We start from the raw sequence: 26660 nt of genomic DNA on the forward strand, positions 1-26660 counted from the left end.
CCTCATCTTTCTTTCCATCCCTGCACTGATCTTGTCTAGATAAAATCTTGACATGGTTTGTTTCTGTGAACATGACATCATATTTCCTAAGAAGGGAAAGTGTGTGACTTCAGACGGACCAATCAGACGCAGTCTCTCATCTATAAAGTAGAGAGAGTCAAGCTTTTTGTCATTCAGCGCCAGAATCCAAACATGGGGACACCTGCTCAGTTTGTCGTCATTCTGACATGTTTGCTTTCAGGGAACACTGGTGAGTTATGATATTTCATGTTTAAAAATAATTAATATTTTAAACTGTGTTGAGATTGAGAAATAAATGGAAAAAGTTTGATTTTTTAATCTTTATTGCAGCACAGAGCCCTCCTCTGGGATCATCTTCATCTGATCACCAAGAAAGTGTTTTTCTATCAGCTCACATTGGAGAAACTGTGACTTTACCATGTTTCTATGATGGAGTTTATTTGCAATATATTTTATCGTATAAACATATTCTGGGACAAAAACCAAAGCCTATCTCTCTTTTCAGTAAATATAGTGCAAAATTAATTTATTACAATAATTATAAGAACAATCAACGCTTTACTTTAAAAACATCAGACCAAAGTATCAGTTTGATCATTTCTAATCTGAAACAATCAGACTCAGCAATTTACTTCTGTATAGCTGGTTATCAAACACACATGAATTTCTCAGCAGTTCTTACAGTCAATGTAAAAGGTTCAGGTTTAACCATCCAGACTTCAGTGGATCAGTCGTCCTCTGAGAACATCCATGCAGGAGACTCTGTGACTCTGAACTGTACAGTACACACTGGGAGCTGTGATGAAGAACACAGAGTTTACTGGTTCAAAGACTCTGAAGACTCTCATCCAGGACTCATTTACACTCATGGAGGCAGGAATGAGAAAGAACACACAAACACACAGCTGTGTCTATGAGCTGCACATAAAGAACCTGACAGAGTCTCATGCTGGGATCTACTACTGTGCTGTTGTCTCATGTGGACACATACTGTTTGGAAACGGGACCAAGCTGGACCTCACAGGTGAGTTTTACTATTGAGGAATAAAGTCAGTGGATGAAACAATAGTCAAGGGAATTTAAAGTTAAATAGATTTTTAATCTGGTTCCTGACTCTGCAGCTCCTCTGAACTCTGTGATTCTGAACACTTTGGTTGGATTATTGACGGTCATGAGCGTCCTCGTTGCTTTTCTGCTTTTTCTGCTGTGGAAAATCAACAAGAGCAACAACTGCACCTCCACAGGTACAGAATCTTCTTTCTCTATGTTAACAAATGTGTTCTTGAATTAAACTTTTCTGTCTTCAATAACCAGAGGAAAGATCACCTGCTGCCCCCTTAAGAAGGTCAGAGGTGAGACTCAACTCTCTTCAGTTATCATGTTAATCTTGGATTCCCACAAAGTTCACACTGTGATTCTCTTCTGTCAATTTGGTTTCAGGTTGAGAACAAAGACACAGAAAGCCTCCATTACGCTGCTGTTAATGTTAAGAAGTCCACCAAAACAAGAAGTCAGAAGTACGACTCCAACACCGTCTGTCTCTATGCAAGTGTGAGACAGCAGAACTGATCTTGTTTTTTTATTAAATTATCTGAAGGTATTTTCTACAAAAATAATGTACGTTTGGCTTGTTGTTCATTAATACACATCCTCTTGTTTGGATAACCCAGTCTTTGTGTTAATTCATCAATTTTTGCTTTACAGTGTTATGATTTGTTTTGAGGTTTTTTTTTTGGAAACAGGAAAAATAAATTCAGTTGTATTTCATTCTTCAGCACCAGGCAGGATCTGAAAACCTATTTACAAAGAAAATAGTAAGAAAACTACAAGACAAAAACATTTAAAATACTCCCTTTAAAAAGAACGAACTAGTCTTCCAGTAAGAAATTGTGGGTTTAAGGAATGAAAGCTTTATTCAAAAGACATTAATTAATTTACTGCTAAACTCATTTAACTTAGAAGGAACCCAGCAAATCTTCCAACATTTAAGCTAACTAAACAATCTGTTTTTCTCGTTTTGTGTTCAAGGTTTTATGGATAAAAGACTGTTCAGTTTACGAGCTTTAAACCCGTAGCTATTTGGACACCTTTTGACTGTTTATCTTTGGTTTAGGAGTGTTGGCAATTCTGTGCATTTCCAGAACTGCAATTTTAAACATGTTTATGTCTTGAAATATGTGTCACTGTGATGGACCAGTCATGATTGAGTCACAGATTTGATTAACCGGAATGTGGATTTTATTTACACTCCAAAAATATATAATTCTAAACATTACAAAAATGGACTCACCACAAATATGTCTGCCAGACAATTAAAGCAAAAGTTCAATTATAGACCTAAAGCAAGCAGAACTGATTGAGTCAATAAAGAACATCCGTCTATCTGTATTCTTAGCCTGCTGTATTTCTGTCGGGGTCACAGGGTTGCTGGAGCCTGTCCCAGCTACAGTTAGGTGAAGGCGGGTAAACCATGAACAGGTCACTAGACTGTTGTAGGGCCTCAAAATCACACATTCACACATAGAGGCAATTTACAGTCATCAATTAACCTAAGAAGTTTGATTTTTGGACTGTGGGAGGAAACCACAGTACCTGGAGAAAACCCACGCATGCATGAGGAGGACATGCAAACACCACATAGAAAGATCCCAACCGAGTTTTGACATGGTCAATTTTTGTTATGTGGGGCCACATGTATAATCTTCATTGTATTAATGTTCTGGATAGTGAATAACTAGCTAATAAAAATGATGTTTCTTCTCATTCAGCATTAGCAGTAGTACTCGTGCAAATACTAATATCTTATTGTGAGTAGTGAATGCTTTCTCATGAGGTGGAGAAGACTGCTGTGCATATATCCACCACTTTGGGCACCACTGCATTAAACTCAACACAAATCAAATGATGCCCTATAGGTTCTCTGTTTGTTGTGTTTCATTTTGCTCTTTGTCATGTTTTAAAGTTGTTCATCAAAAGCACTTTCTGCCACTGGACTTTTCTTCACAGACACATTTCCTTGACTAAAAGATCTGGCATCTCTGTTGGAAATTGTTTGCACTGCAGTTCACGTCATGCCACCCAAGTGTTATGAGAAGCCACATCTTAAGCCTTAGTCAAATGAACACGTACGGGGGTTGAGTCGCTTGGGTGCTGCAGGTTTTTGAGTTGTTTAGGCCCGTAGATGGTCGTAGACAGGAGCGGCTGCATCATAAAGGGAGTGCAAATATGTCTTCATTGTGGCTAATGCATCCATGTCAAGCATGTGGTAAGTATAATGTGACGTAATTGTAAGGATAATGTAAGTTACAAACTTATGACGTACAGGTGATGCTTATGGCGCCCTTTACGCAGCACTCCAGTCGCTAGTAAAGTGTGTGCAATGGCTACTCACTGACTGTGTGCAAATTGTGCATGCATGAGGTGTGCATAAGTGCCCTTAAGATGCCCAAACTTTGCTCTGCCTAATTTTCTCCTTTCTAACAGCCAGGCTGCAAAATGTCCCTTTGTGCAATCCACAGGGTTTGGGGGGTAGAAAAAAATTTCAAAAAATCTGATAGACATACTTGCATTTAACCTACTTAACCGCAGAAGAAAACTTGCAGAAGAAACTAAATTCTGTAAAGTGTAAAAAGAATTGCCCCACTTATTTTTTACAAAAATTGTCCGATGTCCATTTTTTGTTGGGAGTCGGGATCGCTAAAAATTTCAGAAGTCGGACTAAACACCAGGAAGGGGGGTGGGAAGTGGGGCAGGCGTCAATGAATAAAAGCTCTTCTCTGGTTGGTCAGACCACTCTGCATGTGTTGCATTCACTAAAGCCAGGAAAGTACAAAAGGGACTTCATCATTAAAGTAACAGGGCAGTTCTGGGATGGAAAAACACTTGGGGATTGATAAAAAATGTTTGGGGCTGGAGCTGGGGATGCCCAGGCCAGGCGACACCACTAGTCTGGCCCCCCAGAGAAGATGTGTTACTCTTATAAGTATAATGTTTTCTTTTCAAATCTCTCTTCAGGAGTAGGAAGTTGACCGATGTTATGACTGTGAAAAAAATGTGTGTTATTTCTCATATATTTGACTGGATTTTGAGTGAGGGATTTTGACGCAGTAGGGGAAGACATTAATGAGGCAATTAAGGAAATGCTGATCAGAGCAGGAGGGCACAGGGGACAGTTAGCTAGAACCCAGCCCAGCCAGAGAACGGACCTTTGGCCACGGCAGACAGCACCCCCAGCCCCAGGCAAGCAGCCCACCACCACCAGGGAGTTCTGAGGATCCGCCCACCCCAACCTCAGGCATGAATTAGGGCGCCCAAGGGAGACACCCTTCAGGCAACCACTGTAGCCCCGTGTGAAGTCCGGCATAGAGTGAGGATGGGCCTCTCCCCCCGTGCCCATGGTAGAAGAGGTCCCCGACTTGAGTGGTAAACATGGGCCCACAAGGCCCCCCCAGTGTTGGGATTTAACCTTTTTTTGTTATTAAATCCAGACTTTTTTTCTTCTAAAGGCTTTAAGTTAGTTTTTAGAAATGATTAAACATTGACAAATTTGTACCAAAAAAAATGTAAACGCGATAGTAAGCAGCACTTTGCTTGAGTTCAATTGAGTTGATTAATAACACGGCATTTCACAACTAAAACCTTATTCACAACTGTCCTAACGAGGGGGTCAGGTCATAGTGAATAATTGAACAACACACAACATTTAGTAAGGGTGAAGTAGGTGAAAAACAGACAGACATACAGATTTTAAAAAAGTTTTCGAACTTTTCTTGCATTTGATGAGCAGATTTCTGCACTCATCAGGAGGACTTTTGGTCCCCTCTTCTTTGTAAATGACTTCTAAATCTTAAAGATTTGGTAGCCGTTGCTGAGCTTCAGGTTGATGTTATATCAAGAGCACTCCATGACCTTGATACAGTTCTTCAGCCACTCCTTGGTTGTCTTGGCTGTATGTTTTAGGTCCTTAACCTGTTAGAAGACCCATCCACGACCTGATTTTACCCTTCTGGCTTAAGGAGGGAAGGAGGTTCATACTCAGGATTTGATGGTACATGACTGTCCATCTTCACATCCACATTGCAAAGTAGCGTTGTGCAGAAATACACCCCCAAAGCATAATGCTTCCAACTCGATGTTTGAAAGTGAGGATGGTGGTCTTGAGGTCAACTGGTTTGGAGCCCCAGACCTATAGGTATACTGATGGTCAGGTTCTTGTATTTTGGTACAATTGCACCAACAGTTGTCACCTTAACCCCCAGCTTTTTGCTGATGGTTTTGTACCCCATTCCGGTCTTGTCCAGGTCTACAATCTTGACTCTTAAATCCACTGAAAGCTCTTTAGTCTTTCCCGTGTGGGAGAGTTTGCATTCTGAGTGATTCTGTGGACACGTGTCTTTTTTACAGGTGATTAGTTCAAACAGGTGTCTTCAATTAAGATTGATTAAGAGAGTCTAACTGTGTGTGAACCAGAACTCTAAATGGTTACTAGGGGATCAAATACTTAATTCTGAAAGGATCATTAATGTGACCGATGGGAATGGACTAGCGGTCAAGTGGGAACTGTTCTTTTTTTTGCTTTTTCCTACTTCCACTGAGTTTCACATGTTCACTTAAATGCTTAAATAACCTCATTCTTCCTATCTCAGATTCAGTGCACACCCCAAAAAAAGGAGAAAAGGTCAGCCTCAGAGTTGCAGTGCGTACAGCACGGGGGGGGGGGGGGGGGGGGGGGGTGCTCACAGAGGCCACAGTTCACTCAGCTTGTGTGTATGCACAGACTCACGAACAGTTGGAGGTAAAATTCTTGCATCCAGACTAACACCCTGCTACCTCCCAATGTGTCGGGCGGTTGTTGACAGTTGACAAAAAATCGTCCGGTCACAAAATTTTTTTTTTTTTTTTTTTACTTGTCCTGTCCAACAGCTGAGCATGCAGATGAGAGCTGAAAGCCTATAGTGTTGGACATATTTTACTGTTACAATAGGGGTTATAAATCTTCTGACACACTAGGTGTATATTGGAATAAACTCCTTTTTGTCATGATCTGAACTAGGTGGACCCAGATGCTGTAACCCGGAAGGAAGAGGCAGATAGGTGAAAGTTAAGTAATGGGTTTTATTTTGAAAGGGCCGGCGGATCCAGGAGGGGGATGTGGCGTAGAGCTTGACGAGGAGTCTTCGGCCCGCGGTGTACACGTGAGTTTCTCTGGGGCGGGATCAGCACTCTTGACGGCGGCGATAATGGAGTTCTTGACGGTGGCGTGGCAGGAGATCTTGACGGTGGCATGGCTGGAGTTCTGGAGGAGCGTGGCGGACTTCAGCTTCTGCTCGAGATGGTAGTGGACTCGGGTTACTCTCGAGGAGAAACGGCAGACCTGAAGCACAGCAAAACAAAGCAAGGTAAGCAGGCGAAGCTTGGCATTGAGGGCCAGACGTGGCATGAGGTGAGGTGAGCACCATCAGGCTTAACGAACTGGCGAAGAAAGCTTGAGGTGGATCTCCTTAAATAGCAGGTCTGTAGATGAGGTGAGTAGTAACAGCTGCGAGTCGTGAGCAGAGCTGGGAGGGGGAGGATCCTGACGGGCCACCATGACACTTTTGTAATTTAGGCTAAACTTTATTCAACTTACTCATATCTGCAACAGTCTTTTGTTGGACCGGACGGAACATGTCAACATGTGCACAGTTCAACTGATGTTCACACACGCATACTTATGCATTCGGACCGACCCATGAGAAATATTTAATTCAGTCACACGAACTAGTTGTGCAAAGGGGAGATAGCACCTGTGCTTGAGTGGATCTTTATGTTTTAATAAAATGGATGATAGAATGTCAAAAGAAGGAAGGAGAGTGGGGCCCCCAAGGCCAGAGAGGCGGAGGGGCACCGGGGGAAAGAGAGTGCAGCCCCAGCCCCACCAAAAAAGCAGCCCCCTCGCTGCACCAATAGGGCCCCAGACGAGTACCTCACCACCACCCAGGAGTTCTGGGCATCCCCCCACGCCGACCCTGGGCAGGCCAGGCCAAGGGAGACCCGCCCCATGCCTCAGACAACCACCCACCCAGTCCACGGTTGGTCCGGGTGAGAGCAAGGCAGGGGCAAGCCACCCCTGCCCAGGAGGAGGACACCCAAGAGAGTTGGGGGTCCACAAGGAATGTTGGTACCATGGCCCGATGGAATCTGGAGAAGGTCAGCGCTTGAGGGCAAGGTCCAGAACTAAGGTTGGGCGATGTCCCTTAAATTGGCAGTTTATGGTTTTTACAGTAAAACATCGGGTTGGACGATGATATTGTCGCGGTGGGGTGGGGTGGGAGGGTATTTATAATTTTTCGTTATTATTTAATTATTATTCGTTATTTTACTTTATTCTTTTTATTTCCCAACTGATGACTTATCCAGGCTGAAAAAATAATGTCCAGTATAAACTGAGTGACTTTAACAGAAAAAATAACAAACAAAATAGAAAAGAAGTAGTCTGCTCCTGCACTTGATTAGTCAAGTGGACCGAGCGACCGAGTCTCTGAGCAGAGCAGACTGACTTACAGCTTTGTGTTTGAGGGGAAAGGAGGATGCTTTGTTACGTGTGCGCTATGTGTGGGAGACTTCGGACTTGACGAGCTGCAGAACCCAGGAGAACCATGTCCCCCGGTAAAAGTGTGTGTGCGGGAAGAGCTCGGACCACCAGCTCACACGAGGGCATTGGGGGACTGTGTGTACTTAAAGCAGAAATGTCGCTCAGTCCTTAGAAACCGTTCAAACAATCAACGTGGATTTGTGTTTTTAGTTGTGTCCCGACAAAATAAAGATTTTATCCCCACATATTTATGTGCAGCCAAGATGCAGATTGCAGCACTTCCCGCCTGGATTCTATGTTCATCAAAAATGTTCATCATAAATGTTGTTAGCACGTGTTAGCCTTCTCCTAACCTTTCTTCTGGCACCGTTCTTCCACAAAAAAACACTGACCACAAGGATTCAAATTAAAATGATGAACGAACAAGCGCTTTATTATAACAGTAACAATAATAAAAGCACATTTAAAAGATCATCTCATATATTACAGAGCTGCCAGATATGTATATATGTGGCAGCTCAGCTTGTGTACAATGGGACTCATTTCCTATTCCGGTATTTTCAACACTACTGCGCATGTGCGAATGATTTAATCCGCTGAAAGTCTGACCATGTGAACGTTTGTTATAATTGGAAAAAGTTTTTCTGATCCCATGTACACAGTTGAATCTAATCCAACCATTGATTCGTTTAAGATATTTTGCACATGGCAACCGTGGCTTATGATGTCGACTTGCAGCGTGGTGGGGTGTCTCTCCATCATGATGTCAGTCAGCCATCGTCCATCCTCGCAACCCGAACCAGAACCTATACCGCAGAAACGCGGACACCCCCCGGCTCAGATGTAATGTGAACCCTGGCCCCCGGTCTTGCCAGAGAGCACAAGGAGAGAGGGCCGCTGAGCCCAGGAAGCCAGCACCCAAGGAACACAGCCGCCATTGCCAAGGGCCTGGTACAACCTACCAGGGATGGGGTAGGGCACTGTTGGTTTGAGGTCCCACCTTCCTTGTATAATGTACTGTATGTGTGTTTGTGAGCGTGTGTGTGTGTAAGTGTATTGGGGGGTATATTTTTGAGGGGTAAAGGGTGTGTGTACTAAAGGGGTGCCATTAAAATTGTCGGGTAGGTTACCGAGAGGGCATCTCCTGATTACTCACATTAATGTCCAAACTACCCCCACCAAGGGTCTTAAATGTCTAAGGTGTAATTACAACCGAGAGGAGGGGGGGACCACTGCCAAGTGACTCCCCCCAATGTACATCACAGGCTGATACCCCCCCCCCCCCCCCCATCACCTTAGTAAGTGATTATATGAGGAAGAGGGTAAATGGGTGACAGTTGGTGGACTGTCCCCAGATGGTGAGACAACCGTCCATCAGCCCCCCCAGCATTGGGCCCAGGTCTTCTCAGCTCAGGGGCTTCAACCCCTGAAGCGCCAGCCCCCCAGGCCCCACCCCCCCAAACCCACACAAAGAAAGAGGGGTCACCATTGAATTTTAACTTTTTCTAAAAAACCTCTTAGGACAGTATGTATAAATGCGACTGCCACCGCCCGATTACAAGTGCCACCGTGTGGCCACTGGAATGAAGATGGCATCATCATTGTTAATCAGCATAGATGCTGTTGGTTACATGAAGTCAAAAAGAGCAGCTTCAACCACACGCTGCAGCTCCTGGGGGGGTTTCAGTGTTCCTCTGTGGTTTTTCACAACTTACACTGATGCTCCTGTTTAGACACGACTAAAACCTTAATGACTATAAATAAACCTTAGTGTTTTTAGAGTTTTCAAAATGTTACGTTTCATGTAAAAGTTTATTCTGTTTTTGAAAAATATGTTTGTGGTCTGGACTAAAGTCTCCCTCTAGCAGAAACACACAGAGCAGCTCAGTTTTTGCAGCCTCTTCTTGTAAGGATGCTGCTAAGATACCCCCCCCCCCCCCATCTACCTTTTAGTATGAGTCACTGGTGACAGAACATGCAAATGCTTGCAGATAAAAAGAGTTTTTAAACTACTACTTTACTGAAACATAAATTGAGGTCCATCTTTTAACAGAACAAAGTGAATCAGCATCCAGGTCTCCATATTCTGTGCATCTCTTGCTTCTTCTGTCCTTTTGTGGAAAGTCCGGACCGGCAGAGTTCTGGATTCTGGAGATGAAACGTTTAGGCTGAAACCAGAACCCAGAATGTACTCATCTCTGTGTATGAAGGTTTCTGAGGTCTGACAGGAGTTTGTCTCAACAGCCTCCACATCTTTGCTAAAGTCCTGAATGCAGCATTGCCAAACTTCATTTCCAATCCCTAAGGTCGTTATTGAGTTATGTCTGTCTAGCTCTGAAAGTACAGGCTTTAAATACTCTTATGTCTAGCATCAACATCTCAGCTCATTCTTAAAGCCCCTCATGTCCTTTAAACAATATGTTTGAGGATGATGTGTAAAAATGTTTCTACTAAAACTTTTACATTTAGACTCTGGTATTTAAAAAAAAACTTTCAGTTTAGAGGATAAGTGTCATTGGTGTGAAAGGTGAGCAGCATCTGTTAAATGTGGCTTTACTGCAATGAGCTCAAGTGTCAGGGAAAAATGCCCTCCACCACAACCACCACCTTTATTTTCCATGGGGGGGGGGGGGGGGGGGCAGTGGACCTTTTGTTTGCTCTGTCGTTCAAGCAAACATTTTTATGCACATAATACAGTAACTTAATGCGTGTCATAAACTGCCCAGTGACTCATAAATGTTTTAGCTTCATCAAATCTTTCAGTGTTTGTTCAGCAAAGACGACAAAGCCAAATGTCCAAAACACTTGAAAAGTGTAAACTGCAGTCTAGAAAAAGATTCATGGCTTTTCTTAAACCAGATACTCTGTTAAATCATAGCAATTTTAAACTTTTCTAAAGGCTGACTCCAAAATCGAGCCTTGTTTTTCTAAAAGCATAGATGCTGTTGGTTACATGAAGTCAAAGAGCAGCTTCAACCACACTCTGCTGCTCCTGGGGGGTTTCAGTGTTCCTCTGTGGTTTTTCACACCTCACACTGATGCTTCTGCTAAGACTACAACATCACTGAGCATCATAGTGTTAAAGACACAACATGAACCTACAGAAAACTGTAACGCAAACTTTGTTTGGAGTTTTCATTTAATCACAAATTCTTTTCAAAAATGCAAAATGTTTAAACCTGTTAAAGACATTGGATTGACTGATCAAAACATTGGAAAACCTTTTAACTTCAGCTAAAAGAAAACACGACTAAAACTTTAAATCAACCTAAGTATTTGTAAAGTTTTTCAATGTTAACTTTCATATATAAGTTTATTCTGCTTTTCAGAAAAATGTGGTCAGGCAGACACACACAGAGCAGCTCTTTCTTCACTGCCTCTTCTTTACAATTAATCTATTTTTGGATCCTGTCAATGCTGCTCAAACCACACTCTGCTCCTCCCACATCTACCTTTCAGTAAAAGTTATTTTTTGAGTCGTCGATGCACAAACGTGCAAATGTTTGCTGGTAAAAAGCATTTGAACTATTAACCTCGACATTTCTTCTTCATTGAAACGGAAATTTAGGTTTGTTTGTTCGAAGGACAAACCCAGGGTATGGGGTTTGTCTCCATCTTCTGCAAGAACCTGCTTCTTCTGCCCTTTGACTGATGTTCAGAGCTGCAGAGTTCTGGATTCTGGAGGAAAAACTTTGACTGGAAGCAGAACCCAGTCTGCACTCATCTCTGTGGATTAAGGTCTTTAATTTCATTAAATTCTGACAGAAGTTTGTCTCATCAGCCTCCACATCTTTGCTAAAGTCCTGAATGCAGCAGCTTCACGGATCATTCAGAGTCTCAGGCTGTGTCCGAATTACCGCCCTAACCCCTAACTACTAAAACCCTATATAGTGCGGCACTATATAGTTCTCTATATAGTTCTCTGAATTTTCAAAGCAATTCGGACACCCATGCTCACTAGTTTTCTCTTTCGGGTGTTTTCAAATGGCGCTTGGCACGAAAACAAAGTGGCGCATTACCGCCACCACCTGGTCTGGAGGGGAACTACTTCTATTTAACGCGGAGAATGACACCCATTTGTCAAAGTAAAAATACAATAAATATGAACATTTTATGAAGACTATTTATGAATCTGCTGTGTTCTGATCATGGAAAATGTGGCTGATTTATAAATAATAAAATTACAAACACATTGGTGGTGATTTTATGTATTTGTTGATAAATAAACCCCCATGTTATTACTCCATGGCAATATTTATTTTTGTGCCGCTGAACGATTTACGGGCTCTTGCGAGGAGGCATTTTTTTCTGTAGTTTTCTCTTCTACCTTACTGAAAATAACTTTATATATGAATCTGTCCGTGTTCCTGGCAATAATTCCACCGTTTTTCATGGGATCAAACCAAAAACGAGCAGATATGCAGCATCACAGGACGGCAAGGACAAGCAGACGTCTCAGAAGATTTCCTCTGGATGCCCTGACCAGACAGAATAACTTGTGAGTTAAACTTTTTTATTAGTTCAATTTAGGCATTTGTCACTAATTGTGCTCAAGGTTACACAGTCTGCTGGGTAAGAGTTTAAAATTATTTTTCAACACTGGACTATGAGTTGTATAGTCTAACTACATGAAACACTTGTGAGATCAAAGTTTAGTATTTTTTATTCAGTCAAACCATATCACTTGTTTTAAACAAAAATACTTTAATTTTTAAATATTTATATAAAAATCCAAAAACCCAGCCAAAAAAAACCACGAGATTTTCCAGCATAAACTAAAATGTAAGACATCAGAATAAAATGAAACATAAAAAAAATCAGATTTAATTTTCTCAATGAAATAATTATTTTTCTATTTTCCAGGGTCTTCCACGTCTCTACTGTTTTGCCAACATAAAGGTGTCTGTCGTGGCCCTTTACGCTGACGCTCAGTACGACACAAAACCAGACTTTCGGTTGACCCGCAGGACCATCGAGCATCTGGTGGAGCAGCTTCGGGTTCCTCACACTCTGGGGGGGCACACAGGAGACTGAGGTCCTGGTGTTTCTTTTCTGGCTGGCATGTGGCACATCATACAGTGTGGTAGCCAGGGCCTTTGACATGACACGGTCCACTGTGAGGGACGTTGTCCACAGGACGGCAGACCGCATCCTCCAGCTGATGAGCAGGGTCACCCAGCATCCAGTGGGAATGAACTGCCATTAGTCACCTCTGGTTTTTTAGCAGCTTGCTTGGTCTTCCACCTTCCAAAAGGTCGTGGGGAGCATTGGTGGCTGCCACCGAAGAATAAAGGCCCTAAAAGAAAATGCAGCTTGTTATTTTAACAGGAAGCTTTTTTATTCCATTCAACTGCAGGCTGTATGTGACTCTAAGCCAAATTCATAGATATTTTTGTTGGGAATACAGGATCAGTCCACAGTTCACAGGTTCCATTAAAAGCCCAATTTATGTAAATCAAACATTACCCACCTGAAGGATCCTTTTGGGTGATGGTGGGTATCCCTGCATTGCTCATCCCATCACGCTGCTGACACCCTACAGGGAACCCATGAGGAATGGGGTTCAGGCCCGTTACAACCAGCACCACGCCAAGGCATGCTCTGTGGTGGAGAGAGCATTTGGCATTATGAAGATGAGGAGGAGAGCAATATTTCTGGGGGCACTGGAAGTAAAACCAACCTTTGCAATGAAAATCATTGCCTGCAGTTCAGTTCTGCACAATCTGTGCATCAGCGAAGGGGACTGCTTGGAGCAATAGATGTTGAGCCACAGCAGGAACCAGTAGGACGGGTAAAGTGGTGTCCGTCTGCGAGGACAAATCTCTGCTTTCCTTTCAGCTCCAACTGTGACACACATGACTCTAGAAGACCAGGATTATTGTTAAGATGTATAAAAATAAATGTTAACATATAAAACGAAAATGTAAATATGTACATTTGATATTTATATGAAAATCCTCAGATTTAAATAATACATGTAAATAATTCATTTTTGTTCCTGCATTTATTAAACAAATTGCAAAAACAACGACGACATTACATTTTGTGAACAATATTTTAAACTCAGGTAACCTTAACAGACTCTCCTGTCACTCTTTGTCCCTTCGTGCTCTTTCCTCCTCTCCTCTTTCAACAACAACCTTTACCCCAACATGACAACGATTACAGTTTAATGATAAATAAATACAAATCTGATCAAGTGTCTCTTATCCCATCCGGCACGAGCTTGCCTGATAACAAACAGGCTATCTTTCTCCATCCACAGATGGATCAGATTTTCCTCATCCTCGTCTGTCCCTACATATATAAACACATTTTAAAAATGTTTTAATAACTTATGACAACGGTTAGAACTCACTGCTTTTTGATGTACTATCAACAGCGTTTGTTTTTAGCCTTCAATGCTAATTCGCGCTAGCGTTAGCTTTAGCATTACCGAAATTGATGAGCTTCAAAACAATGTAGGTTGTCGATTGAGGAATATAACATATTAAACACATCATCTTACGTATTTACAAATATATTTTACAACATATACAAGATACTTTTAAATATACTTACATTTTTAAGTCTTCTTTCTAGCGCAACCGTCCGCCATCTTCGAATAATTCAAACGCAGTGTATTGTGGGTCACACGCAATGCATTCTGGTATGAACGCAGTGCATTCTGGGCAATATTCGCCGATCGAGTGAGCATCGATCCACACTGGTTTTGCGTAGAGAATTCTGGGAAATTTCTAGTGCACATGATTTTTGAACTGTAGATTCGGACAGCACTACAAAATGGCAACCGCACAAATATATAGTGCACTATATAGGGGTTAGGGCGGTAATTCGGACACAGCCGCTAGTTTTCTGTTTCATGAACACACTGACAGTCTCATCTTTATCAACCAAACACAGCTGCTCTGAGATGATCAGTTCATGAAGCTGAGCTGCAGTTCCAGCAGCTTCCTGATTGAACCTGGTGGCAGCAAACAGCACATGTCTGCAGCTGCTTCTTTGAGGGAGACCTGCTTCCTCTTTGCTAGCAGTTCAGATCATCTCAGTCCAGATTCTGACAACCAGAAAATTCAGTCTAAACCTGTAAAAACACAGTTATTGAACAAACACCAGGAAGAAAAGGACTAGAGCAGGGGGGACTCCTTACATCGATCGCGATCGACCGGTCGATCTTCAAGGACATGAGGGTAAATCGCAGGCCAGCAAAGATAAATAACCCAAAAAATAAAATGTACTTCAAAAAAATCTGTCAGTGAATCAAAATCCTCACTGAGAAATCCGAGACTTGATTGACTTGCAGAACGGCCAATCGAACATCGTCTGATACATACGTCACTCCAGACGCGTGTTTAAATACACCGAGCGAAAATTCTGTCTGTCATCAGAAAGTGGCTTTCTGCCCCGCGGTACGTCAAGTCCCCGGCAGAAGACCACTCTGTCCCACTGGAGTGTTTGTTAGGGCCCGAGCCGCCCCCGCGTATCTCCTCCTACTACCGGCTCCGCAGTTTCCGACCGATAAATACGACCTCATTAAAGAAGTCGTTTTTTTCCGTGGCACGTGCTTCGTACAGAGCCAGCAGCGCTTTTAAAATGCCATTCTCCCCGCATTGTAGGCTGTCTCCAGTTGAAAAACAGGCAAACCTGTATGGGGCACACAGGTGGCCCACATAAAAATATCAAAGTCATAGAAAACTTGGTGTTCATACAGATTTTTTTCGTATGGGCTTGCTGTGGGCGACAGGTTGTGGCAAACACTTACCGTATTGTCACGACCATAGTGCGCACTGGATTATAGGGCGCAGTTTCAGTTACGGCACGTTAACACATACCGGTTAAACATGCATGCTAGTGTGTGTTTTAAAGAGGCAGCGGTAGCAAAACTGAGTTGGTTGTGAATGATTTTTTAGTTTTCAGTCATCAATCAGCATCCAAAAGTCCATCAAAGTCCTCGTCTTCTGTATCTGAAATGAAAAGCTGGGCTAAATTTTTGTCAAACACGCCAGGTTCCCTTTCGTCATTAGCCACGGTTACATGTGCAAAATATCTTGATCGGATCAATAGTCGGATCAAAATCCAACCGTGTACATGGGATCAGAAAAACTTTTTCCGATTAGAACGAACGTTCACATGGGTCACACTTTCGGTCAGAATTTGGGCATGCACAGTAATGTTGAAAATACTGGAAGAGGAAATGAGTCCCGTTGTAAACAAACTGAGTTGCCATATACATTCATGGAGCATATACGAGACGATCCTCTAAACGTGCTTTTATCTCTTGTGCTATCCTAGGCACTTTAACATTGGGATTTGGGTCATCTAGACCCACTAGACAGTGTGCTGAACCTTTTTTCTTAAATGATTTGTGATATTCACTGGTGTCCATGTATTACATGATTTCCTCTCCACCTTTGTCATGGTAGGGAGAACACGTCAATGCAAGGGTGGGGTCATCTAAGATAGCACAAGGGTTAACAATGTTATTTATATTATGAAGCGTCTGTTCGCTCATTATTTTATATTTTATCCGTGTGGTCAGGGCTTTTTTTTGTGGATGAACAGAGCTGGAAGAAGGGTTAGGAGTGGGCTAATAGAAAAGAAAGAAGAAACACCCATGCTCAGCCGCATCCCACAATCCTTTGATTCCATTAGACCCAACGTGCACGTGACCGCCACTACAATATGATGCAGCTTTCAAGTTAAAAGCAATCGATAAAAGCAGTGTGAAAGTATCCACCGTCACCAACAGGTTTGGAAAAGCCGGTCTGCTGCGTGACGGAGAGGACAGCGCAAGAAAGGAGTGAATTTACCTCTGAGTCAGAGTGACACTAACCCATCTATGTAGCAGCTCAGTAATTTACGAGATGATCTTTTAAACATGCTTTTATTATTGTTATGGTTATTATGAAGTGCCTGTTCGCTCATCATTTTATTTTTAATCTGTGTGGTCAGTGCTTTGTTGTGGCAGAACGAAGCCGGAAGAACGGTTAGGTGAAGGCTTACATGCGCTAACAACAACATTTAACCTGGATGAACGTAAAATCGATGTGGGAAATGTTGCCACCTGCAACTTGGCTGCACGAAAATATGTGGGAACAGCATCAGCCTTTAATTTGTCAGGACATGACTAAAACACAAATCCACGTGATTGTTTGAACAGTTTCTAAGGACTGAGCCATATTTCTGCTTTGAAAAGCTCACACCTCCCCAAAGCCGCTGTGTGAGATGGAGACATGGTTCTCCTGAATTTGGCTGCTCGTTCACTTAGAGCTGCGGGACAGATAGCAGTCTGAAGCCTCCCGCATGTAACAAAGCATCCTCCCTGCCCCTCAAACACAAACTTTTTCAAGTTCGGCTGCTCTGCTCAGAGACACGGTTCGCTCCGTCCACCAGCATTCGAGCCCCGCGTGCAGGGACCGGACGTCAGGGGGCACGAAGCGCTCCTCCCAGGTGGCCCCTCGCTAGGTCGGGGTGTCGGAGAAGATCGGAAGGGAGAGACAAGGAGCTTGCGGAGCAAGGGCGGAGCGCAGAGGCGTCCGCACTTTGCACCGGGCGTCCGTGGAGCAACAGTGTGTCACTGTTGTGGAAGGAAACTTCTGGCGCATCTGCTCCGCTGAGGCGCGCGCATTTAAGTCACTGCTGTTCTCTTTTACTGGTATGTTTTTTTAACCAGCCCTGTTACTACCTGTGGCGGGGTCCCGCCAGGAAAGAATGCAGAGGAGCCAAGGTGAGGAGGTTCTTTCTTTATTCAATAACAAAGTTGCTTCACGCAGGGCCGCACCAGCACGTGTCACCCCCGTCACTCCTCATCTCCACTTCCTGTGACACTTCCTTATGAACCTTACGCCCCTCCCACGGGCGGTGCTCTCCATTAGGCCACAGGAAGGTCACAGGAAACATGTTAAAACATAAAACATATACAAATACACAAACAATGAAACACAGTGTGGTCCCCCTCGTCATCTGACGGTGCCACACCGTCACACTACCATATTGCTGCCATGTCAAAGAGGGCAGGAGAGGAGAGCTGCTCTCCCGTTCTCCCCTCCTTCCGCTGCCGCTCCCTGCTCCTTTTTAGACACGCACGCGGTTTCAACACGTATACATCCTCAATCTACAACAATGTGTGGAGAGGGTTAGCCCCGCCTTAAGCCCCTAAGACTCATGGGAAGTGGGGAAATATGGGTGTAAATTTCGTCACCATAACTGAGGGAGCTGTGAGCAGAAGTCACGTGCATGCTGTTATGCAGATGTGGGTGTGTTCTAATAAATGGGGTGACGCACTGTTAAGTCCTCCCTCAGTGAGACTGTAGGCAATCGCATAGTCTGTGGGTCAGGATAATCAGTGACAGACCGATACATGCAGCTTGTATACAGGTGCGGCTTGTGTATGTAAATTTTGACTTAACCTCCTTAAATAGAGTAGGTGTGGCTTGTAATCAGGTGCGCTCTATAACCTGGAAATTACGGCAACATAAAGAATACATTTAAAGCCGGTAGGTTTTAGACTACCAGGGCAGCTGTTAATTTGATGGACAAACAAAACCTAAAGTGGAATTTAAACCAGAGGAACGTTACCAAGACAAGACCATAAATGAAAAGAAAGACCACACGCAAGAAGGAAAAACCAGGCCTTTCCCACAGGGAAAGCTAAGTCCAACAGCAAGGGCAAGGTGAGAAACGCAGTTCTCTCAGGGAATTCAGCTTCCACTGGAACAAGGGCTGCTGAGGCTTTTAAGTTTGGTTATAGCCTGGTTATAGGAGGAAGGAAGGAAGCCACAATAATCTTTGGCAGGAGGTGGAGTCTGACAGTGCGGTGGAGTATCCCTCAGCATAGGATTAGACACACACACCCATTCACACACCAAAATACACCGAAGTCGCCTGAGCCAAAACACCCCTCACCTTAAGTTTCAAACCCATAGGTCTAAGGGTTTGTGTGTGTGTTACATTACCGAAGGTGGAAGTGGAATTACTCAGACTTGGACAGGACATCTGCTAACAAGTACTCTGTACCATTTTTGTGATGGATTTGGAGATCATAGTCCTGCACCAATTAAACCCAATGCATGGGATGCTGATTGTGGTTATACATCCAAGAAAGAGAAACAAGTAGGTTGTGGTCAGGGAGACAACAACTGGCAGAGAACTGGATCCAACATACACATCAGGGTTGAAGTGAGTGCAACAATGCCAACGTTTCCTGTTCTATGGTGGAATAGTTCTGCTGCTGTTTGTTAAACTTTTTTTAAAGTAACAGACCGGATGTTCCACGCCATCTGCATCCTTCTGCAGAAGAACCTTACCAGCACCCTTTTGGATGGCATCCAACTTCCAGCACAAAAGGCTGAGAGGGGTCTCGTGCAGCTAGAACAGGGGCATGACATAACAAATACTTCATGCCGGCATCCAGGGCTCCAACTAAACTTTACCTTTGGACTAACCAAAGCTGTAAGAGAACAGACAACAGACGGAAAGTTACTGCCGACGTTCCTGTAGTATCTTACCATACCAAGGAACCTAGGCAAGTCACAACGAGAGGCAGGAGTGTGGAAGCTTAAAATTGCTTCGGCCTTGGCCTCCAAGGGTCAAACTTTCTCCTGCCCTACTTGTCTCCACAGATAAGTGATTGTAGCCTGTTTAAATTAGCATTTTGCCAAATTTAATGCAAGTGGTGCTTTTGCCAAACGGGAGATTGCTGTGTGCAGCATCTGAACATGCTCCTCCCAGGTTGAGGAGTACATGACTAAGTCATCCAGATAGGCACTCCAGTTTGGGAGGCCAGCAGGCACGATGTTTATTAATCGCTGAAGATTGGCCAGCACGTTGCACAAACCAAATGACATTACGGTATATTGTAAGAAGATGTCAGGTGTTACAAAGGCCTCAATTTCTAAGGCACGCTCTGTCAAAGAGACTTGCCAATATCCTTTCAGAAGATCCAGCTTATTTACAAAATTGGCTTTCCCAATATTGTTAATACAGTCATCAATCCTAGAAAGAGGATAGGAATCAAGGACTGTGACCAAGTTGACTTTTCTAAAATCTCTAATGAACCGAGGGGTTCCATCGGGTTTCTTTTCCACCAAACATGGAGAGCTCCAGGGATTGACACTAGGCTTATGAAGACCATTTGTCACTAAATCATCAGTTTCCTGTTTCATGAGAGTTCTTTTCTCAGGATTGGTGTGGACCTCTGGGAGTGTGGCCAAAAACTAGTTAAGCTTGGCTGAATCCAAGTGACTCCTGTACAGACTCACGTGCAGAAAACAAAACAAAAGGGACTCCCGCATCCCAATTTTACCTTAACTCTAAACAATATTTTAAAGCCTGGATTTTAGAGTTTGATGCCAACTTTTAGTGCACCCTGAGACTCTGGATGGTACGCATTAGAGGTTCTATGAGTTATGCCGAGGTTTTGGATGACCTGTTTAAACAAGCTGGATTTGAAATTGGTTCCTTGATCCGTTTGAAGTGTTTTAGGTAAACCAAAGGTAAAGAAGAAGTTTGAAGTTTAATGACAGTGTGAGCGGTTATTTTTTGCAGAGGTACAGCCTCAGGAAAACGTATGGCTGCGCACATTATAGTAAATAGGTACTGGTAACCGTTTTGGGTACGAGGCAAAGGGCCAACACAGTCACTAATTATGCGATCAAAAGGGTTTTCGATTATGGAAATTGGTTGCAACCTTACAATCTGGGTACAGCTTGCGCTGTATGATTTGGTATACTATTATGGACATGACCGTGAAAATATGCAAGGGTTTTTTGTAAGACTTCTAGATGTGATCCAACTTTATCACCAGCTACATCGCTTGCAACCAGAATAGCCACCCCTTTCATGGGTAAGGTGGGACAAACTGCCATGGGGAAGACACCAGGTATGAATTCAGATCTCAAATGGACTCGATGTCGGGGCGAGGAGTGAACTTCACGCCAATTCCACATAGTATGATGTCATATTCACAAGAAGAACAGGCTGTGAAGTTTAGTGTGTCTGCTAAAATCACAGTTAGTGATGGATGGATGGATGGATGGATGGATGGATGGATGGATGGATGGATGGATGGATGGACAGCACTCCCCCTGCACCCTCTTTGATACATGCCACAATTGCTGTGTCATCTGAAAACTTTTGCATGTGGCATGCATTGGAGTTGTAGTGGAAGTCAACAGTGTAGAGCAGGGGTGCTCAATACATCGATCGCGATCTACAGGTCGATCGCCAAGCCACTATTGGTAGATCACATGTCAATAACATGTCATCCAGTCTTTTCTTTTTTCTTTCCTTAGCTAGGCTGTTATGTAATTGGCTTGTCTGTTAAGCGCCCTCAGGTAACATCCATCCCTTCACTTGATTGATATACAGGTCAACCAGTTAGATGACCTCTGATTGTTTTTTAACGTACAGTTAGGCCAATCAAACAACACACCTAAGCGCTGCAAAGCGCGGTTCGTTACCTCCCAAATTTTCGCTTGTGCCTTTTTCCTCTTAAACTTAAAGTCAGACAAGGAATAAAAATGGGTGAGGAAGCAGCCAAGTAAGACGAAAAAAACATATCACTTTCATATGGAATGGGAGGAGGAATTTTTTTTCACAATGACATTTTCAATTAGTCTCATCTGCCAGTCTACCGTCGCAATACCAAAGAAGGGAAATGTGGAGCAGCATTTTCGGACTCTTCATGGAAAATAAGACAGCGAAATTCCACCAAAAAGCGAGCTGAGAAAGACAAAAGTGAAGGAGCTAAAATCCAAGTTGTTGGGACAGCAGTCTTTTTTTACACAAGTTACTTCAAAAGCAAAAGCTGCCACTGAGGCATCACTCCGAGTCAGTCACATCATCGTTAAGAACCAGAAGTCCTTCCAAGACGGAGAGATGTTAAAAGAGGCCTTCGTTGAAGTAGCTGATTCATTGTTTCGGGACTTTAAAAATAAATCAGAAATATTGTCTTCGATCAAAGTTCTCCAGCTGTCAAGAAGTGCAGTTGCATGGCGCTGTGAAGCCATGGCTGAGGACTTAACCCAGCAATTGTGGAGAGATATCGGAGTTTGCGAGTGTTTTTCACTGCAGCTGGATGAATCTACGGACGTGAATGACACAGCCCAGATGTGCGTTTTCATTCGTGTGGTGTTTAGTAATATGACTGCAAAAGAGGGACCGTTAACAGTACTGCCCATGAAAGAAAAGACGCGAGGAGAAGACATATTTCAGTCATTCAAAAACTTAACTTCAAAAGATACAGCTCCCAATGTACAAATTGGTGTCTATCACCACAGATGGCGCACCTGCAATGATTGGCCACGTACATGGATTTGTTACAAAGTGTAGGCAGGACGATGCTTTCCCAGACTTTTTGAATTACCATTGCATCATACACCAACAAGCATTATGCGCTAAAATGCTCAACATGAAAGAGATCATGGATGTTGCAACAAAGATCGCCTGTGCTATTCGAGCCCGATCTCTTCAAAGACGGTTATTCCGCGCACATCTGGAGCAGGCTAACAGCGACCACTCTGACTTGTTGCTGCACACTGACGTGAGGTGGCTCAGCCGAGGGAAATTCCTGCAAAGATTTCGAGACCTCTGTCCAAAGGAGTTTTTTCGTGCAACGGGGCATGCAGAATACAAGCAACTAAATGACGGTGAGTGGCTGTTAGACTTGGCATTTTTAACGGATCTGACAAAAACGTTGAATGACCTCAGTCTAGAGCTGCAAGGAAAAGGCAAAACAGTGATCAATATGATCAGCTCAGTTAATGCTTTCAAACGCAAACTGCAACATCTGTCATCAAAGCTGCAGCGTCATGATTTGGCAAACTTCCAGAACCTGGTGTCAGAGCTAGAGATGCAAGGGAGGGCTTGTGTGCAGCTTGACAGTGCACGCTACACAGAGCAGATTGACAAATGTCTGTCAGAATTTGACAAACGCTTTCAAGACTTTTCTTTGCTTGAGCCAGTTGCTATGTTCATATGTTTTCCTTTTCGGGAAGATGTGGAGGTTGATTCACTCTCATCACAAATTGCAACACTGTTTCACCTGAACTCTTCTGGAGTGGAAGATGAGATGCTCACACTACAAGCAGACATTGAGCTGAAGTCCAGAGCTCATGGGCAATTCTGGAACTTGCTCGCTGAGGGAAAGTACCCCAACCTGAGGAAATGTGCTTTGTCCTTGACTGCATTTTTTGGCTCAACTTATTTATGTGAGTCTGCCTTTTCCCACATGAAGATAATTAAGTCCAAGAACCGCTCCACTATGACTGATGAGCATTTGGAAGCATGCTTGAGGCTGGCTGTAAGCAGCTACTGTCCGGACTATGCAGCCCTGACTGGTTCAATTCAGTGCAAGTCATCAGAGTGAACTCGGGTAATGGCAAAAACTGTACAAAGTTATGTTGTATTGTACAATATGTGTGGTTATGTAACACACGTTTACGTTAAAGTTACGTTACAGCCCCCCGTGTCCAGGTAGGAGAGGGCCCGGTGTAAAGGTATAGGACGGCGTCCTTAACTCCTACCTTTGGTTGGTAGGTGAACTGGAGAGGGTCCTCATCACCCTGCACCTGGGGTCGCAGGAGCTGCAAGACCAGCTGCTCTAGCGTCTTCATGACATTCAAAGTGAGGGTGACCGGCCTGTAGTCGTTCAGCTCACTGGGGGGACTCTCATTGGGTACAGGAACAATGCATGACGTTTTCCACAGCGATGGGACCCTCCCCAGCTGCAGGCTCAGGTTATAAACTTGCTGTAGGGGGTCTCCCAGTTCTGCAGCACAGGCCTTAAGAAGCCGTGGACTCACTCGGTCTGGGCCAGCTGCCTTCCTGGGGTGGACCCGTCTCAGCTTCCTGCTCACTTGATCAGCAGTGATGGAAAAGGGGTGATAGTTGGGATGTCATGACAGTGCTCTGAAACTTTTTTCTTCAATGACTTGTGATCTTCACTGGTGTCCATGGATTACATGAATATATATATATATATATATATATATATATATATATATATATATATATATATATCTACACAGGTATATCTTCAAGACATTGTCGACTGAAAAGTAGCTCACATGCCAAAAAAGTGTGAGCACCCCTGTCCAAGTGGAAGTAACTACACTAACCCACCTGATCCTGCTTGTCTCCTCCAGTTCGTCTCCTCCACCGCCAGACCTGACAAACACTTAAACAATATGCAAAAGTAAGTAAGTTTGATGTAGGTAAGCTACAGACTGTCGTTTGGATTTTCCATTTTTTCAATCCCCCCACAAAAAACCTTCACACTATACAAGGTTCTATCAACATTGTTTATGTGATAAGTGGGCACTCATTGTGCACTCATTGTGCAGGTCTATTAGAAAGAAGGAAATCAAACAATCAGAGTGTAGCTGTGGGCATGTTAAATGCACTCATGTGTCACCTTCACATCCTGTGCCTGCAGCACTTGTTCACGATCAGTAAGGGGCCAGGACTTGCACCTTACTAACAATTTAAGTGTGGCCCAAGAGCACTGTATGGCAGCATCACCTATACATGTATGTACGTGTAACTTACATTCTCCTTACAAACACTTCACAATACACTTACTGCACAGCAGTATGTTCCATTTTCAATCCAGTAAGGTCATATATAAATTTATTCATTTGATTTTTACTCAGCATTCATGTTTCTGAATTAAATCACTGAGGTCTGTAAATGTTGAGACGTTTGGATATTTTTTTAGTTATAAATCAAAGGGGGTTGCTGGAGCTTATCAAATACTTTTGGGCAAAGGCTAGATAAGGCCCGGACAGTTCATCAGTCCATCACAAGACCAAACAGAGGCAGACAACAACACATACTCACATCTGAGAAACGTTTCTAGAAACAACGATTAAAATATCAAGCATGTCTTTGAAATATGTAAAGAAAAAAAAAAGATGTTATAGAGCATGTGATTGTTCAGTCACTTCTGATTGGTCGATCACATCCAGTCCTGACACTTAAAAGTAGAGAACTAACTAGCCTCTCTCAGTGAGACTCAGCAGGTTCAGAAAAATGACTCTTCTGGTGTTTGCTGGCTGTGTGACATGTCTGCTCCTGGGAACAGTGGGTGAGTTTTATATTTCATCAACTCTACAAGCTAAAAAATTAAGTATATAAATGTGTGTTTGTTTATTTATTCCACAGCTAATTCTTGGGTTCAGAAATCGTCTGCTTCTTTTACATTTTGAATCTGTTTTTGTTGGACAAGAAGTGACTTTAAAATGTTTTCATGGAGGCACTCTGGCAGATTTCTTCTTTTGGTATAAACAACCTCTGGGACAGAAACCACAACGCATGTCCAAATTTTTTGATCATAAGAAAAATGGAACTTTTTCAGATGCTTTCAAGAACAATCCACGGTTTGAACTGCAGACAAATGAAGACAGAAACCACTTGAAGATCTCAAATGTGAAAATGTCAGATTCTGCTACTTACTACTGCATCAGTTCTTACACTTATACATTCAGATTTTTGGAGGCGTATAGTCTCCATGTGAGGGACACATCGTCTGACATTCAGACTTCAGTGACTCAGTCGTCCTCTGAGAACATCCAAGCAGGAGACTCTGTGACTCTGAACTGTACAGTACACACTGGGAGCTGTGATGAAGAACACAGAGTTTACTGGTTCAAAGACTCTGAAGACTCTCATCCAGGACTCATTTACACTCATGGAGGCAGGAAAGATCAGTGTGAGAGAAAGAAGAACACACAAACACACAGCTGTGTCTACAAACTGCCTATAAAGGACCTGACAGAGTCTCATGCTGGGATCTACTACTGTGCTGTTGTCTCATGTGGACACATACTGTTTGGAAACGGGACCAAGCTGGACCTCACAGGTGAGTTACAGTGATATTTGTGGAGAATTAACATAGGGTTGGTGTAAAAAAGTTTAACCAGAAATGTGTTTGTGTGACTCTCTGCAGGTCAGACAAACTCTTTGTTGGTGTATTTCTTAACTGGATCTTTGACTTCATGAGTATCCTTGTTGTTTTTCTGGTTTACAAGATTAAAAAACAAATTTGCTTCTAGTCTAAAGGTATAGAAACTATGAATCTCAGTTTCTCTCACAGTTCTCTGAACATACTGTTTGAAAATGAACATTTTGTCTTTTAAAACCAGATGAAGGGTCAGCAACTGCCTCTACACCACAAACAGAGGTTTGATATCATTTCAATATTATGAAAAATATTATTGTTTCAAAGGTTGAAGTAAAGTTTTTTTTATCTTCAGGCTGAGAACAAAGACACAGAAAGCCTCCATTATGCTGCTGTTAATGTTAAGAAGTCCAACAGATCAAGAAGACAGAAGAATGGAGCCAACACCGACTGTGTTTATACCAGTGTGAGACAGCAGAACTGAACTGAACATGAGGATCCTCTGTGTTATGCACTAAAAATTTTTTCACAATTTTTTGGTATGTTTTGAATGTTGTATTCTAAATAAATAATAAATTCATGTCTGTCTGCATTGTCGTGACCTTTTAAAACTTTTTTTTTTGTTCAACATGTTTTTCTGTTTTTAATGTTTGACCAGAAGTTTTTGCGCCAAGCTTGAAAGTAGCCCAATTTGTTTTTATATTGTGCTTAAAGAATTGGTTTGTTAGTTACATTTTGTCATTTCAGTTCTAATAAACTCCTTTTTCACTTGGGACATGACACTAAATTAGTAGGGCTTGTGAGTTTTATCAATCTTCCAAATTCACACGTTATTCATCTGTATTGATGTCACACATGAAGTCGTAGTAAAATAATGATTAAATATTTTGATATATTGTCAGAACAGTTTATTATAAAAACAAGAAAAAAGCTGTATCTTCAACTGCACGGCAGAACCTGTTACAAAAACTTCAAGTGCATCAGGAGGATATTTTTTGACACAGAATTTGACACAACCTGTTATAATATATAACACTGTTATAATGTAGTTCAATAAAATTCATAGTGTCTGGATCGATTGAGAAAAAAACAACTGTGTGAGATGAAGGAAAAACCAAAGATGTCACTGTCATAATGTAATTACTACGAATATTTCAACGCTCCACG

At 42.8% G+C, this 26660-nt stretch overlaps 1 protein-coding gene, 1 long non-coding RNA gene and 1 pseudogene across 4 annotated transcripts; 2 read left to right on the forward strand and 1 right to left on the reverse strand.

Annotated features, from left to right (window-relative positions):
* The first annotated feature begins 170 nt into the window (after positions 1 to 170).
* LOC101165291 (uncharacterized) lies at positions 171 to 25998 on the forward strand. Of its 2 annotated transcripts, XM_078936735.1 has the most exons (4): positions 693 to 1045; positions 1143 to 1265; positions 1336 to 1373; positions 25849 to 25998. In XM_078936735.1, the coding sequence occupies exons 1-4, from the start codon at positions 823 to 825 to the stop codon at positions 25975 to 25977; spliced, it is 513 nt and encodes a 170-aa protein (XP_078792861.1). In that variant the 5' UTR covers positions 693 to 822; the 3' UTR covers positions 25978 to 25998. The 2 variants fall into 2 exon arrangements, 1 of the variants encoding a protein (XP_078792861.1); XR_013651240.1 differs by lacking the exons at positions 1336 to 1373; positions 25849 to 25998 and adding an exon at positions 171 to 250 and having other exon boundaries at positions 352 to 1045.
* Positions 12370 to 14355, reverse strand: LOC144987141 (uncharacterized). The gene is made up of 3 exons (XR_013651015.1): positions 13275 to 14355; positions 13065 to 13195; positions 12370 to 12890 (listed from the first exon to the last, which is right to left on the reverse strand). It is a non-coding gene; the product is annotated as an uncharacterized LOC144987141 (long non-coding RNA).
* Positions 24626 to 25748, forward strand: LOC101165542 (uncharacterized; annotated as a pseudogene). Its single transcript, XR_013651039.1, has 3 exons — positions 24626 to 24680; positions 24758 to 25454; positions 25542 to 25748. The product of XR_013651039.1 is annotated as an uncharacterized LOC101165542 (transcript).
* Positions 25999 to 26660: the final 662 nt, after the last annotated feature.

This window comes from Oryzias latipes, chromosome 18 (genome assembly GCF_053564925.1).
Source record: "Oryzias latipes strain Hd-rR chromosome 18, Olatipes_Hd-rR_3.1".
NCBI classification, from domain to species: Eukaryota; Metazoa; Chordata; class Actinopteri; order Beloniformes; family Adrianichthyidae; genus Oryzias; species Oryzias latipes.

Coding starts and splice junctions, on each gene's coding strand:
- LOC101165291 (XM_078936735.1), top strand. CDS start 823: ATGAAGAACACAGAGTTTACTGGTTCAAAGACTCTGAAGACTCTCATC. Junction 1,046..1,142: donor GACCAAGCTGGACCTCACAG/GTGAGTTTTACT, acceptor CTGACTCTGCAG/CTCCTCTGAACTCTGTGATT. Junction 1,374..25,848: donor CCCCCTTAAGAAGGTCAGAG/GTGAGACTCAAC, acceptor TTTTATCTTCAG/GCTGAGAACAAAGACACAGA.